The following is a 16,151-nucleotide window of genomic DNA, read 5'->3' as shown; positions in this document are numbered from 1 at the left end:
AAATGTATTGCTGAGCAAACATGTTACAAATATTTTCTCCTCCCCCCTCCGCTCTCTCTCTCTCTCTCTGTCTCTCACTCTCTCTCTCATCTAGGAGTCAAGAACAAGTAGATTTCTTGTGAAGAAAGATGTGCCATCAACTGGCTATCTCATCGTGGCGGGACATATTCACTGACCAGACATTTTCTTTAACTTGAAATCTTTTTTCTCTTTTCTGCTGGTGTCGGCAGCCTGATTGCAATGTTTTAAAATACCATCTCACCCTCTGTCCCTGGATTGTGATTGACTGCCTCTCGGGATCTAAGCATGGAGCCTAGCCAGTGGATCAGTCACCCCATGCACTTCCTGCACAAGCCTTCACCCGTTGGATATTATCTGGTTACCTTGGATTTTATTCGTTGATATAACCGTTTACTTGGGATATTTTGGAGTTCTACTGCACCAGCAGACGTTCATCCGTTCCTGTGTTCACCCCTGAGAGGCTCAGGTTATCTCTACAAAGAGGAGGGATTTATCTACCCCCCCCCCCCTCCGCCCTCAAGGACATGGATGGTCCTCGATCCAGTGGCCTCCGTAAAAAGAGGAAGTCGAGGTCAGAGCGGGATAAGGGGCACAAATCCAAAGGGATAAAGAACAACAACAACCATGTAAGTGGTGCCGTCTTCCGCTTCTCCTCTGACTCCGAGCGGGAAGGGGGCAAGGAGCCCTCGTCCTCCCGTCCCAGACCCCCGCGGAGAAAGCGAAAGGAGTCTACTTCAGCCGAAGAGGACATCATCGATGGCTTCTCAATCACCGCCTTCGTGACGCTGGAGGCGCTGGAGGTGAGTACTCTTGAGCATGGCTTACTGCTGCTGCTGTAGCTGCTCCTCAGCCATGGGTGAGCTGTTCCAGTGGATAGACTGTGATGGTTGTTCTTTTTTGTTATTGTAGTTGGTCATCGTCATGAATGCCTTAACACTATGTTAAGATGATTACATCCAGTCTCTCTCTCTCTCTCTCTCTCCCTCTCTCTCCCTCTCTCTCTCTCTCTCTCTCTCTCTCTGTGTCTTGCTGCACGGGGCTGCCTCAGGACTTGGCATCTTGTGCGCATATTTGGTTTGTTGTGTGAGCTGGATTTCAACAGATGTGGCTTTAAATGAGGCGCTGTAGCCATAGATCTCTATCGGTGTCACTCAGTGCTGGTTGTTGTTGATGTGTGCACGGCTCAGGATTTGTTTTCATAAGAAAGTGCCCAACATAGGCTACATCAGGGATTGGTAACACTTATGCCTGATTTATGCACTGTCGTACGGCAGTGTCGCACGTTGAAAATAGCAGATATACAAACTCACAAGCGTTGTAAGCTTGTAGAGCTGCTGTTTACACAGCGCGCGACACGGTCATATGGAGGAGCATAAATTAGGCATTATATTGACGGTTGGACTGTTTTGTTGAGTTACTAGTGGAGGAACAACTCGATCCATGTAATAACGCTGGGCCTGAGGTTTATTCAAAGTGGGATTAATGTCTTTTGTGCAGGCTTTTCCAGTTCTTGGAATGCATGAGCTGCATTCCAGCTGTGACTTATGACTTGCTCGCTTTTGTGTACAATACATTCACCACATTATCCCGATAAGAATATCTTATGTACACACTGGCTACAGATGTTTTTTTAATTTTGTTTTACAGCAAATGCCTCGTTTGCTATCTAGTGTTAATGTTAATGTGCCAGAAATAATAGGATGTTTAACATTAGCTGAGTCAGCCTCAGAGGAGCTTTTAGAGTTTAAGATGACCTTACAGTATTTCATCAGATTTACACCAGTGGTTCTCAACCCTTTTCATGTCAAGGACCCCTGAATTAAAATGTACTTGGCTGTGGACCCCAATCTGAAAATATGTTGTGCCAAGAAACCCCCGAACAAGATTTGTTTTTAAAACGTTATTATTATTATTTTTTAAGTCACATTTTATCAAGTCGTTTTGAAACATGAGAGCCCACAAGGCATCGCGGCATGTTGTGAGCTTGTAGATCGGCTATTTTCAAATAGCCTATGCAGGCCAGGGTTAAAGTCGTTAAACTGATCTTGATCGTGATCTTGTTGGAATTTTGCTGGGGACCTGCTGGAACTCCCTCAAGGACCACTGGGGGTCCCTTGACCCCACTTTAAGAACCACTGTTTTAGACAATAGTAGCAAGGGGTGTTTTTGTTTAAATTTTACTTTGGACGGTCAGTCATTATTGTTTGTAGCAGGATATCCAACTTCCAGTGTGCTTATTTCTTCTTACATTTATTTTCTTATCTCACACATGTGTTGCAGTGGTTCTCTAACCCACTCAATCCGGTAACTCAGTCATTTTACAATGTTATACTTTGGCTATTCAAAAATAGCAGATATGAGCTTGTAGATCTGCTATTTTTGAAAGAAATCGTGAAAATGGGTGCAACTCTTTGAATATAGGCTACACTATTTATTTTTGAGATGGGGGGGGGTGGGGATCCGCGGCCCAAATACATATAATTTTGGGGGTCCTTGACATTAAATAGTTTTGCTCCAGGGACCCCCAGAAGCAAAGATTTGAGTTAAAAATGTTTTGCACAAATTTTCACGATAAAAAAAAAAATCAGCAGATCTACAAGCTCGTAGCACAGCACTCGGTGCCGTGCTACGAGCTTGTATATCTGCTATTTTTGTATAGCCAAAGTATAAAATAATGGTAATTCCTTCTGTGTCATCGGATCATGACCTTCATCATGTCACATTTTACATCACTCACTCACTTCCCTGTCCCCAAGGTTTACTGTCTTTTTAGACAGTAACCGGTATTTGTCACTTGAGAGCCCACACTGCTGCTTAGATCCTTTTTGTTTTGGTATGACCTTGTTTTGCCATCAGTGCTAAAGTCTGCATTAACCCATTCGATCCGGGACCGCATCTGTGTCATTTTAGATGTCTTTGGCTATTTAAAAATAGCAGCTATGCAAGCTCATAGCGTGGCACCAAGTGCCGCGCTACGAGCTTGTAGATCTTAAATGTTTTGAAAAATCGTGAAAATGTGTGCAAATCTTTGAAACATATATATATATATTTTGTAACTCAAATCTTTGCCTCTCGGGGGGTCCCTGGAACAAAATATTTTGAGATGGGGGTCCGCGGGCCAAATACATATCATTTTGGGTGGTCCGTGACATGAAAAAGTTTGAGCACCATACTGATATTGCAACATATGTTTTTTTCAGAAACCAGAATTTAGATAACATTTGTCGATGCGTTCAGGGATTGAATGGGTTAAGCATTAGCCTTCAGAGGTACTGTGATAAATGAACTTGTGAGTCCAGTAGTTTGCATGTTAAGCTCTATGGTTTAACTCTGTAGGTCAATGAATGAATGGATGAAGATTGATGAAAGATAACGTGAGCAAATTGCTAATGTTAAAGCCAAGGTGTTTTACGTGTTATTTTTAAGTTAAGATAAAACCTGTTTTTTTCCTTTTTTTTTTGTTAAAGCTCTATATTCTGATAGTAATCATTGCTATAGAGTGTTTGTTCAGTAACAGGGGTCTCTCCATCTCTCCATCTCTTTAATAAGCACAAAATACCTTTTCAGGTGGATCACCAATTTTGTCCCATCAGGAGAGAGAACCTAAAGTGTCCCAGTTACAAATGTGTCTGCTAATTCTTTTTGTTTCATCACTTCCAACTGGGGAGATGGGGGAGAAAAAACACTATTGCAATGAGTACTATCAGAATACTTGTAGAGCTATCTAATACTATTTTAACAAAAAAAAAAAAAATCACTTACAGTACAAACCTTTTAGCCTGATAAACCCCCCTCCCTCCGGAAATCTCATGTATGAGTTTTCCGGAGGGAGGGGTTTACCCAGGCTACAAACCTTTAACTTATCAAGATCAATTTACTCCTGTAAGTAACCTTCCGGTGTCTTGAACCAGAGACACATTAATTGTGCATCTATAATTGTACATAGCATTCCTCTTTGTGTCTTTTATGTATTTGTTTCACATTTCCTTCATAGCTTGCACCATTTTCATCAGGTTCGGTCAAACCATTGCAGCTATCTTCTGAAACATTCTTATTTTGGCAGAAATTGGTACAACATTGTTTTGTAAATGTTGATTCAGTTTAATGACCCCCCCCCCCCCCCCCCCCACACACACACACACACACACACACACACACACACACACACACACACAGAGACAGACACATACATGCACGTGACCCACTACTGTCACCATGGTAATTCTATCGCTACGCTGATGCTTAATACTACTAGTAATTAAAGACAGCACTATAACATCATTCTGTGTCTAATTACAGTACATCAGAACTGATAAAATTGTCCCTGAAAGACTGTTTAATGTTTGCAAAGCCTCAAATTTCATCCAGTATCTGACTCTTGGCTTTATGCTTGTGAGGATAATTGATTTTGTCATTTTATTACTGTAAGGGGTGTTATTTCCACTTTTAACTGCGGTCAAATCATTAAAAAAAGACTGATTATCACTCGTTATCACAAATCACATTATATAGCTAATCATATCAAATCAATATCAAGTCAAATTAATTTATGAAGTGTTTTTTCTTTTCATAAAACAACTTGTCACTAAGAGAGCTTTATGGAACAGTAAAATAAAAGAAAAAAAGACTACATAAGAACTAGAGAAAAACAAATCACAACAACTAGGCTTTTAAGATATGAAGGCACTGTTTTTCTGTTTGAGGTTCAACCTTTCTTTATCTACAATATAGTGTACAGAAGCCTACTGACAGTGTGTACAAAACATTTGGTGCTGATTTGTTCTGTGGTTTTGTCCAGAGATTAGACTGAACACACAGACACAGGCAGACGATGCTTATAGATGCTAGACTCCTGCAGAGCCACGCCATAATAATTAACATTAAATTAACAATAATCAAAATTAATCATCTTGATTGCAATATTATGCAACAATAATAGGATGACCATTTTAGTCATACAGCATTCGTGCAGCCCTTGTGTACTAGAGAGTGTAGAGTGATAGAACGTTAGGATAAGAGCAGGCCTCGCCAGACAATGTCATGAATCTCTCAAGGGTGAAGTATAGTTACACCTCAGATGCAGCAGATGAAAGTGGGATTTCAACTGTGACTGCTGCAACAGGGGACAAGGACACAAACCCACAAAGCCATATGCCATGGAGATGAATTGATTTACTCGGTTGATTCTTCTTACTGCACTGTTTTTCCATAGGCTTTCCTTGGTCTGGATGTTGCCAGTACTGTATGCTTTCCCAAACCCTTTTCCTGTCCAGATCATTGTGGTTTATTGGGGCTGAAAGCTGTGTGTCATCAGGAAATGATGGGTCATGTCAATCTATATTGCCAGCATGTGACACACAGCATCGTATCATACAAGAGATGCTGACTTTTGTGTGTGCATACAGTACAGTACCCAAACGTCCTGTCCTTTTGCTTTGAGAAACAATGAAGGGGGTAAGTCCAGGGTTTTATTTGATGTCCCCTGCTCTGTCATTCATTTATTATCGCCGGTGGGGATATGTTTTATCCCTGCTTCTGGTCATTAATTTCCTTTTGGGAAATGTAGACTGTAAACTTAAATTATATTTATTCATTCATTTATTTTAATAGTGGTTTAAATTATCACCTAATTAACCATAATAAGTTTGAGTGAAGATTTTCTGTATCGCACTGCCAGCTAGTGACTAGTGTATCACTAGTCCTTTTCCTGGAGCCTGTGCCCATGGAGTATAATACATCTGCAATGCAGACTTAAAAACAACACTTTGGTGGTTTGTTTGCCAGCCCTTTATTTTCAGTAGTGCTCCAGTGGTTTATCACCTGTTTTACCAATGAATAGGGCAGCAGTAGTGTCTCTTTTTCTGTCTCAGCACATAATACTGTAGTTGCATCCTGATGAGGTCAGAACCCTGGAGGCATAATGCTGGTTGGTCTCCATCAGTCACCACAATGCTGCAACAACACTGCCCCTGAGCCTACTTTTAACATTTCTGCAGATAGATCAGCTTTACTACATTTTATATAAGAGCTGGAGAAGTAGTTTGTATGATGGCGGTCTTGGGGTATACTGTACAGTAAACACATTTCTGACGGTTGCTTCAAAGGCAATCTATTTTCGTGCATCATAAGCTTTTGTGTTGTGTGCTGCAAGATCTGGACCAAAACAAAGTAGTGTGCGTTAACTGACCGTACCGAATAAGGGTGAACTCTAGGGAGCCATTGTTAAATTGGGAGCAGGCTGTCGGTGCTGACATTCTCTGTCAGAACGGATATTACCCATGGCTGTTGTTGCTTGCCTTGGCCTGTTTTGTGAAAGACACAGGACTGCAGAAAATGTCTCTGTACCTACGGCCTCGGCTTAATCTAGCAAGGACTTGCTCTCCGAGTTTTAAATCTACTTGTGTACTACTGTAGGTACAAATCCTCAAAAAGATCTACAGCTGCCCAAATACATAAATTGCATATAATCTAAAGCTATGTAAGTTTGTATCTGTGCAGTGCACCATCATGGTATAAGTCATGTCTACAATCAATGGCGCATATCCTATAACTTAGGATATGCAACAACAGCTTCCAGTTCCAAATTTCTTAATTGATTGCATGCCTTCTGTCGGAAGCACTGTACAAAAACCCTTGCAAATGTTTCACGACTAGTAGTTACACAGTAAATTCAGTATCTTCTTCCTCCTGTAGTTTGAAAACCCTTTAGGCAGTCAGGCTACGTTCTGCAATCCAACTTTAATGCAACTTCCAGTGCCGTGTCTCACTATTATTATTGATTAATTTTTGCTGTGTAGTGCAATAGTTTACCCCGGCCCTAACCTGCACCCTATCGGTTTCACTTTGAACAGGGTTTTCTTTCTTGTGAGTTGGCTGAGAAGTGCTCTTAAATCTATCGAGAAGCTGTTATTCAGCACATCCAAATCAAAGCCTTCCAACTACCCAGCAGCAGTTGTCCTTCACAGCAGTGCTTTTGGAGGCAGCCGTTTTATTGAGAGGGACAAGGCTTGAGCTGCAGCCTATCATAGTGCTTTAAGAAATAAGTCAATCTTCTCCACTAAAACAACACTTAGCATGGCCTATTTTACACCAGTTTACCATTTTACCAGTTCAATTGATAAATGCGTTGGGTTGTAGAATGCAATACTGTACAAACTACAGTATTGCATAGTATATTGTGCCCAGTCCTACTGGTTACTGTAGCTCCATTTCCCTAATTTAGCTGTGGTTGCTGTGTCTAATAGATGGTGATTTAAGCCATCTTGCGTCTCAAATCATACCCTCCCTCCATTTCTGCATCCTTAAATGGCTGTTTAGCCTTCTTTCCAAACCAACTCCAGCGTGTTTCTCCATAATGCAATTTGTCAGTATTCATCTTTACCTACATGAAACTGTTGACAGTGGATGACTGTTGCCACAGTAATCTTTCTCCTTAGGGCTAATTTATACCTTGTCACTTACTGAAAATATTTCTGAATTACTCACTTTTTAATTTAGCAGCATTACAGTTCGATTGCTGTGCCCCAGGGATCTTGTTGGGGTCTTGTTCTAATTAAGAATCTTTGACACTAACCAGTGGGGCTTGAAACAGCTGTCAAGCCAAGAGCAGCAAGAGACTTGTTGAATTGCATGGTCAACAATTCTCAGATTATTAATTTGGTCTGCAAAAAGAAACCAATTTATTCTAGCCATTATTGCTTGTGTGTACTGTCTGGACATGAACTTGGATGTTGTATTGTATTTAGATGGCATGCTAAACAAATGTTCCGTATGAAAACGGGAATAAATAGTTTGTCTATAAGTTTAACTTTGAATCATTACAGTAGCTCACTTGTTAATTTACGGCAATGTTCCGGTGAACAGTAACCTAAAACATAATTTCACATAGCTAATAGGCTAATGGCTCGTTTTCAGCACACACATGCCCACACATACAGTATCACACATTGTGAATTTTTCTTTTTCTGATTTCAGTTAACAAATCAGTTAACTTTGTATCTGGATTTGACACCAGGGCAGTCAGTAACTGAAGTTTGGAGCTTCAAAGTCAGACCAATGTTTTCTGTCCTGGAGTTAGCCCATATACTAACGGATTCATGTTGAAGCATGTCAGATTAAAACAGCCAGTGGCTGTGCCGCACAGCCACAGAGTACAGTACCTGGACCCACAAGTGTGCCAGTTTTCACGCTCTGATGTCATGAGAGGTAGTGTTACACAGGGGAGATACATTCCCTCCCAGTGGCTGTAACAAGGAAAACCCATCATGGCATCCATTATTAAAAGACAACAAAGCCCATAGTCAGCAGGGCAGTTAGGACAATGGTGGCCCAGCTGAACCAAAGGCTATACGCTGATTGCCCCCTGGTGAGGGCAATGAAACTGAAGGGAAACAGTGAAGACGTTGAGTGCATCCCAAGTCTCTTAATTGCATCCAGTCATCCACATTTCCCCCTGTTGTGTCTTTTCCTGGAGTCTTAGTACCTCCCACCAAGGATACATGGAGAGGTGCAAGCCAAGGAAACCATGCAAGAGAGGAAAGGAGGAAATGTGTTTTTAGAGAAAGCGTGATGAAATCCATTTCTGATTGCAGTAGCACAGCTGGATCTGCTGCCAGCGTCTGACTCTGTTGTTTCAATTCACACTGGTATTAGTAGCTTTCATGACTCTGTTTAGACACGTGTACTTGTATTGACATTGTTATTGAGTCATTTGTCACAGTCACTGATAGGTGAATGTTATGATGGCAATGGCAGCCACAGTTTAATTAACCTCAATCTGCATGTCAATCCAGTCTCTGTCTTTCACTCTTCTCTCTCACGCTCTCTTTTCTTCTCGCTCTCCCTTTCGCCTTATCCTGTGTTTCACGATTACTGCTGTTGCTGTTACAACACCTAAATTCCACACACACACACACACACACACACACACACACACACACACACACACACACACACACACACACACACACACACACACACACACACACACCACTGTAAACATCTTATTAATTTATGCATTTTCTTTTTAATTTAAGCACCCTCCCAATGGCATAACCGACTACTTAACCAGGACTTGTATTCACCAACCGTTTATCTTCTGTCTGTAGCAATTAAGTTGGCCTGTTATGAGAGCAATGCATTCAAGTTGGAAAACAATAACTTACTGTCTTCATTTCCCCGCACTCACTCCTCAAAAGCTCCAAAGCAAAATCTTCCAACCTCTCTAGACATTCAAATAACAACTGATAATTGTCAATTAGTTTATATTGTCATTTTAAAGTGGAGTGGGAGTAAACATGACAGGTCTCCTCAGATTACCTTGTCTCTGTGTCCTTTCTCCTAACTGCAAATGAAGTTGACAAATTGTCAGATTTATTTGTTGTCTGGCATTTTCTTTTCTTCAGGTTATTTGATGCTTATTATGTATTGCCAGCATAAAATAAACAACAACAATACATTTTCTCTGGCACAGCTCATTGACGTTAAAGAGGGGTCGGAAGACGTGCAGAGAGAGATATTGAGAGAATACAGTGCATTGATTAGTACTTCATTGTAAAGAACAGACTAATGCAAAATCAAAGGTATTGACTATGCTGTTTCCAAAAGCACAGAAAAATGGCATTTCAAACAATGAAGAGGCATACCGGTAAGTATTAAGACGAGCTGTATTAAAGCTTTCCCTTTATTCCTCGAGAGAATGCAGGTTAAAGACAAGCGCACATTGTGAAGAGAGCCTTTTTTCATGACAGCTGTGTGGTTGGACTCAAGCTGACTCTGGTAGATATTTCTGTCTTGAATAATACCACTTTTACAGTCTCTTAATTAATGTTCCACCCTCTACGTGTCCTTATGTTGTTCTCTTGGCACAAATGGCAGATATTCATTTAGCAGCATTCTGAAGCTGTCAGGGAATGATGTACGGTGCGTATTAATGAGAGGCGACGGTCCTCATGACTGACACACCAAGTAAAATGTCCTGTCATCTCTGAATGTGTGCAGACACATACACTGGTGCCAGAGGCACACGTCCACATTCCGCAATGGTCACCACTCTCTGTCTGACTCTCGCAGACATCCCGAATTAGAGAAATTGATTTCAGTTGGAGTGGCTGACCTGACAATAGGAAGCTGACCAGGCCCTGTTTCCTGTGGCGACGAAAGAAACCTGTGATGCCTTGTCATGCCCTGAAAAAGAAATAATGAGCACCCTGTCACATCTGTCTCAGCATATACCACAATAGTCTCTGTAATGTAATTATTAGATTTCTCACATTTATAGATAGATGATTATTAGTGTTGCCAGTCCGACGCCCATTGGGAACGATGCCAGTTGGGAACGCATTCCTCTCCAGTTATGCAATACCCGTGGAGAAATCTTTGTTTATTTGAGTGATCAGACTGATTTAGATTTTTAACTGAATGTTGCTCCACGTGTTAGTATAACATTGCTGCTGCTTACTGGATGTGAGCTGAGCTTTGCTCTCCTGGCATCATTCAAATCCTCATTCACCCCCCTGCTCTTGTGCACATTGTACAGTAGGTCACGCACCCCAATTTGATATTATGTTTTATCTCTAACATTCATGGACACATGAATGTTCATTTCTTTTCCATTTGTACATTCTCCGAGTTACAGTCCCAAAAGGGTTCATTTGGTTCCTTACAATCAATCTTTTATTAGCGGGGACCTCCTGGAATTTATTTATGAAGTACTTTAGAAAAATGTTGTAATTGTTTTTAATTGAAACTTTTTTATAAAATCTTTTCAAATAATAATGTAGGAAACGGAAAAAAATAGACATTTACTCGCGACCCATTCAAAATTGGTCCGCTGCCCAAACATGGGTTCCGACCCACTGTTTGAGAAACAGTGGTGTCGAGAGCACTGCTCCAGCAGCAACACTATTGTGGCATTCCTCAGGGAAACATGATCAACTTCTCCGTAACCATTTTAAAGACATCATGCATGCAGGATTTATTTTTCTTCCTCTCACACTCTGTTTAATAACTTAAGCTTATTTCAGCATATTTCGCCTCGCAGACTGTCAAACGCGCTGCCTGACAATGACAATACAGACATCATCTGGCCCCCTAGCATGCTTTGCTGTCTAGCCGGCTGTGCTTTTGAGATACGCATGGTCACATGACCACCGCTAACATGGGCCTTGCCTGTTGTTACGGGAGAAAAAAAAACCCAGACAATTGTGCGTTCGTGTGTACGCTTGGGTTTAACAAATAGCTGAACAGCAGGGGACATTGTGCAACAAGCGCTATCGATGTTTGCATCTATCTCACAGGGAAAAGGATAATGATAATGAATTTATTTATATAGCGCTTTTCCAAACAAGGTTACAAAGTGCTTTACATATAAAAGAGCAGCATAATAAGCACACAGGTTAAAACAACATACATAGAAGCAACACATAACACATCAATAGGTAACATAATTAAAACAATTAACAAAGAAGAAAGAGCAATTAAAAACTGATAATATGAAACGCGAAAGCACAAGGCAAAACAGCTAAGAAAAGGCTTTAACATAAAGGAAAAGGAGAGAATTTGGGAAGGTTGTGGTGGAGGAAGCGAGGGTCAGATATCCCAAATCATGAATTATGTCAGTATACAGTACACTCTTCTTTGTGCTCACAAACATATTGAAGGTGGTAATTTCCTTTTTCTTTTTCTGCAAATACTAATGGTATTGAATAGCCAGGGATGTTAATTGGCTGCCCTAGAACATTCTAGCCTTTGCAGCTTGAGCGAATGTTATTTGCCTCGTGGATGTACAGGCATGCTGGCAAATTATTCATAGGATTACCGGTAATATTACTTTTTGTAATGCTGAACTTAAGTGTTACATAGAATGTCGAAGACAGTTTATGTACTTGATGAAGTGGATATGACCACACATTGGACTGAGCCATTATACTTGAAATTATTGAACATCCTAGTATGTTGAAGAATGGCTCCATATGTCATTGTGTGTTTATGGTGAGAACATGATGTTAGTTATATAGCGTCTTTGTTTAGGAAGCTCGAGGTTTCCATTTATTGTATAGTATACCATCTACTGTAGCTGGTAGTGTAATAGCCACCTATTTCATTCCAGCACTGCTGAATTCATTCGTCTGAATACAATGTCTTATGTCTGGAAAAAGACTGACTGGTGCTGTAGCAGTGAAGAAAAGGCTTTATGAATATTAATGACAAGCTCTGGCAATGGAATGGATACAGAAGTCCTCTAGCAGTTCATGTCACCAGACCGCAAAGGCAAAAAACACTCATAGGACTTGCAGCACACAAATATTTTGTCTTCCATCCTGTTGTGCCTGCTGGCACACCCAGAGAGACACCCAGCTAGAGAACACTTGATAAATGACTTTCACTGGATATTCCCGTCCATACACCTGTTAATGTAGTGCTTATCTGTGGAAAGAATAAACATAGATGCAAATGATATTATATTACACTGTATTAGCCGTATGGAGACAAATTACTGTCTGATTCTCAAATGATTAGCTTGCCTTCTTTTAGAATAATACATTTAATTGGCCTAGATGTCATGCCACTAACTTGCTCAGCCCAGGCCACAGTTAATGTAACATTTTTCTTTTAATTGGGCCCCAGTGTGGGACAGGAGGACTAAACAGACACATTTTCTTGTAAAATGCCAGGCTTGACGTACAGCTGAGGTCAGATTCACTCTCTCTCTTTTTCTGTGTAAATGCCCCATGATGTTGCATTTGGACTGATTTCCTTCCCCTTCCATGCCTTAGTGCATACCAATTGTGTGTGTGTGTGTGTGTGTGTGTGTGTGTGTGTGTGTGTGTGTGTGTGTGTGTGTGTGTGTGTGTGTGTGTGTGTGTGTGTGTGTGTGTGTGTGTGTGTGTGTGTGTGTGTGTGTGTGTGTGTGTGTGTGTGTGTGTGTGTGTGTGTGTGTGTGTGTGTGTGTGTGTGTGTGTGTGTGTGTGCGCGCGCGTGCGTGTGTGTTTATGGAGAGATCTCTGTACAGATCTCTGCTTACAGCTTTGAAACTTTGATCCCTTCTCTCATCTCTGATCCTCCCGTTGCCAGCCTGCCTAGTGTATCGCTGCTTCCATTTACACCTGCTTCCAGTCTCATACACTGAATAAGCACAGAGCATTATGTTACTCTGTATGTTGGTGTTTCATCATTCACCTGGTTCATATCATAGCTGTCGGGCAGAAACCAACCATCTTTTATTATACATACTTAATAAAATAGTGGGGAAAAAACTGCTATTTTCATATTTTCACTACTCTAGTGCAGCGCTCTTGTATGATGAAGTAGGGCATTCATTTACAAAAAAGTTGAAATGGGGAGCCACAAGGTTTTTGCCCGACGTCAACGATTTGTCTTCTCATTATCGGATCCTTCTGTAACGTTTAGGAAATGAGGCACGTTTCTGTAAGACTAAAGACAAACATTTAAGGTCATGATGAAAGCTATAGTCTTTTTGATGTAGGATGCAGCTCTCTCCTACCATACGCAATTATGTCCATATTTTCCAGGTCAAACGATGCTGAAATGCTAATTAAAGGCTCCCCGGCTGTGTCTCAGTATGATGTCATCTCCCATGCTTCCATGCTCCACAGGAGCTCTCATTTGGACTGATATTGCTGTAGACTAGGCTGTCATGTATATTTGTGTGCGTGCGTGTGTGCACGCGCGCATGCACGCTTACTGTATAGATAGATAACTACACGTATTTCTCAGTTCATTTTAAATTGACAAGCACAATCTACGTCTTCAGAATGTAGCAGCTGGCACAATGCTTTGAGTTCATCCAACTTATGTTTGATCATTTCGAATCCAGACAGAAATACCTGCAGCCGGTTTTTGAAGAAACGTATTACAAATATGTGTACTGTAGGTTAGCTAGAAGTGATCTGATGTGCAGTACCTACTACCATGGTTATAGCGTTTAGGTTTCATTAGCCTCCACAAGTTTCTTCCTGGTTCCCTGTTCATTTTGTGACTCCTTCCCATGATCCTCACATAAACCAGTATATCCACCTCATCATAATTGTGCCATGCTGCCTGGAACACAGAAACATCTACAGTAAATGAAACGCAACCAGTAATTAAGGTATTACCTTCAGCTGTGTTTACCTCCTTGTTTACCCATCTGTCAAAAAGGTCCATAGGCCACTCATTTTGTCAGCAAATCACTCTTCTTAACCATTTAAGTGAATAGTGAAAATGGCAGATATACATGCTCACGTTGTGCCACATCGCTAAGTTTTGTGTTCTTGTCTATCGGCAGTTTTCCCATGTTCTGAAAATGTAAAAATAAATTAATAAAGATTTTTGGAAAATGTTGAAACATTTTAAAAGGTTGTCCAACAGAGATGCCAGGGTGAAAGTGGTCAAACACTTATTTGGCCTGAATTTGTGGAGATGTCACCACATATCTCTGGGTGTTGGGGAACACTGGCTGATGTGATTACATAAGGGACATGTGTCTTATGATATGTGATGCATCAATGAAGGCTTCCTCCGCCTGCTTCAATTTATTGCTCATAAAGCACATTTTCTTCAATGTAGCACATAGGAACAGGCTTCATCTGTGATCAAATATTCACTTGCATGAGGCTAGAATATTAATAATGAACAACAGTCAGTACTGGAAGGAAAATGTAAGGATGACAGTAATATCTGTTTTGAAAAGCAAAAATGCTGACACAATGCTCATCTCAATAAATCATCATCATCATCGTCGTCATCAAGGATTGGTTGTCAGAGTTAGTGGACAGCTGCCAATGCATGTCTGTTTTATATATGTCTTGTCTATCTCACATTCTTTTAGGCATTTCTTTGTTGTTGCTTTAATTAGAGGGAGGATGGATGGGTGGGAGGGAGTAGACATGTACAGTAACACAGCTCTCCAGGCGGATGCAATCCAGTTAGATGGTTGACACACTATCTGGTCAGCTACCACATGTACCAATGCATATCTGTCTCAAGCTGTATGCCTGTGTCTTGTGTGTGTGTATGCGCATGTGTGTGTGTGTGTGTGTGTGTGTGTGTGTGTACCAGGTATTACTATACGTATGAGGGCCAGATGTCCCCACAAGTATTGTAGAACTTGAGAAATCGACCTTGTGAGGACCATTTTTCTGGACCCCACAAGAGAAATATTGTTTTCATGGTTATTAAGAAAGATTCTTAGAGCTAAGGGTGCAATTAGGACAAGTTTCAGGTTGGTGTCAGGGTTAGAATTAGACATTTAGGGGTTTAGGGATTAGGTTTAGGGTTAGTGCTGGGTTGGGTTAAGGTTGGGGTTAGGGTCTAGTGTTCAAAATGTCAAAGAAAAGGGTAAACATGGCATTTATAACAAAAAATAGCCGTCCTAAAACGTCGCTGTCCTCAATTAGGGGTGCAACAGTTAATGGAAATTGATTTAACCAAAAAATAATAATAGCTGATCTACCAGCTCAACACGCTTCACATTGCAACACGCTGTGGGCTTGTATCAGTTATTTTCACTTTTTGCATGACGCAGTTGTGCGAGCGACGAAGCATAAAATAAGTGATTCATTGAAAGAAATGTGCTTCTTGATTATTAAATATTAATATTACACCATATCAATTAAAACAATATATAGACAGTTGCAGCCCTACTCACAAGCATAGTAATACCAATGTGGATGTGTTTGTGTGTGTCTGTCATTCGTGATACCACATTGCTATTTATTTCATCACCAAAGGTGAATCCATTAACTGCATGTGCACGAGGTGAGGCTGAATCATGTGTACGTGATTGCACATCGTGGTGTGTTATTGCTTCATTTGATGGTTGGTGAGAAAAGCCTTGAAATAACTGGGTGAACAAATTCCATTTTCATATAGAGTCTAAGCATTAAACGGTACATAACCTTTTTTGGCAGTGTCTGTGAGAGAGAGAGAGAGAGAGAGAGAGAGAGAGAGAGAGAGAGAGAGAGAGAGAGAGAGAGAGAGAGAGAGAGAGAGAGAGAGAGAGAGAGAGAGAGAGAGAGAGAGAGAGAGAGAGAGAGAGAGAGAGAGAGAGAGAGAGAGAGAGAGAGAGAGAGAGAGAGAGAGAGAGAGAGAGAGAGAGAGAGAATCCATCCTGCTGTGTATGTAGTGTA

At 40.9% G+C, this 16,151-nt stretch overlaps 1 protein-coding gene across 3 annotated transcripts in view; it reads left to right on the top strand.

Annotated features, from left to right (window-relative positions):
- Positions 1-545: 545 nt before the first annotated feature.
- auts2a (activator of transcription and developmental regulator AUTS2 a) overlaps positions 546-16,151 on the top strand; it is a gene marked incomplete at its 5' end in the record, with an annotated part of 367,489 nt that continues 351,883 nt past the window's right edge. For all 3 annotated transcript variants that reach the window (XM_084075031.1, XM_084075032.1, XM_084075030.1), the window contains one exon: positions 546-821. In XM_084075031.1, coding sequence (XP_083931157.1) covers positions 546-821 — 276 coding nt within the window. The remainder of the gene's footprint in view (positions 822-16,151) is intronic.

The sequence above is a fragment of the Gymnoscopelus microlampas genome (genome assembly GCF_963454915.1).
Source record: "Gymnoscopelus microlampas genome assembly, chromosome: 12".
Classification (NCBI taxonomy): Eukaryota; Metazoa; Chordata; class Actinopteri; order Myctophiformes; family Myctophidae; genus Gymnoscopelus; species Gymnoscopelus microlampas.
The sequence above is the reverse complement of the archived record's forward strand: the minus strand, read 5'-3'. Positions and strand labels throughout refer to the sequence as shown.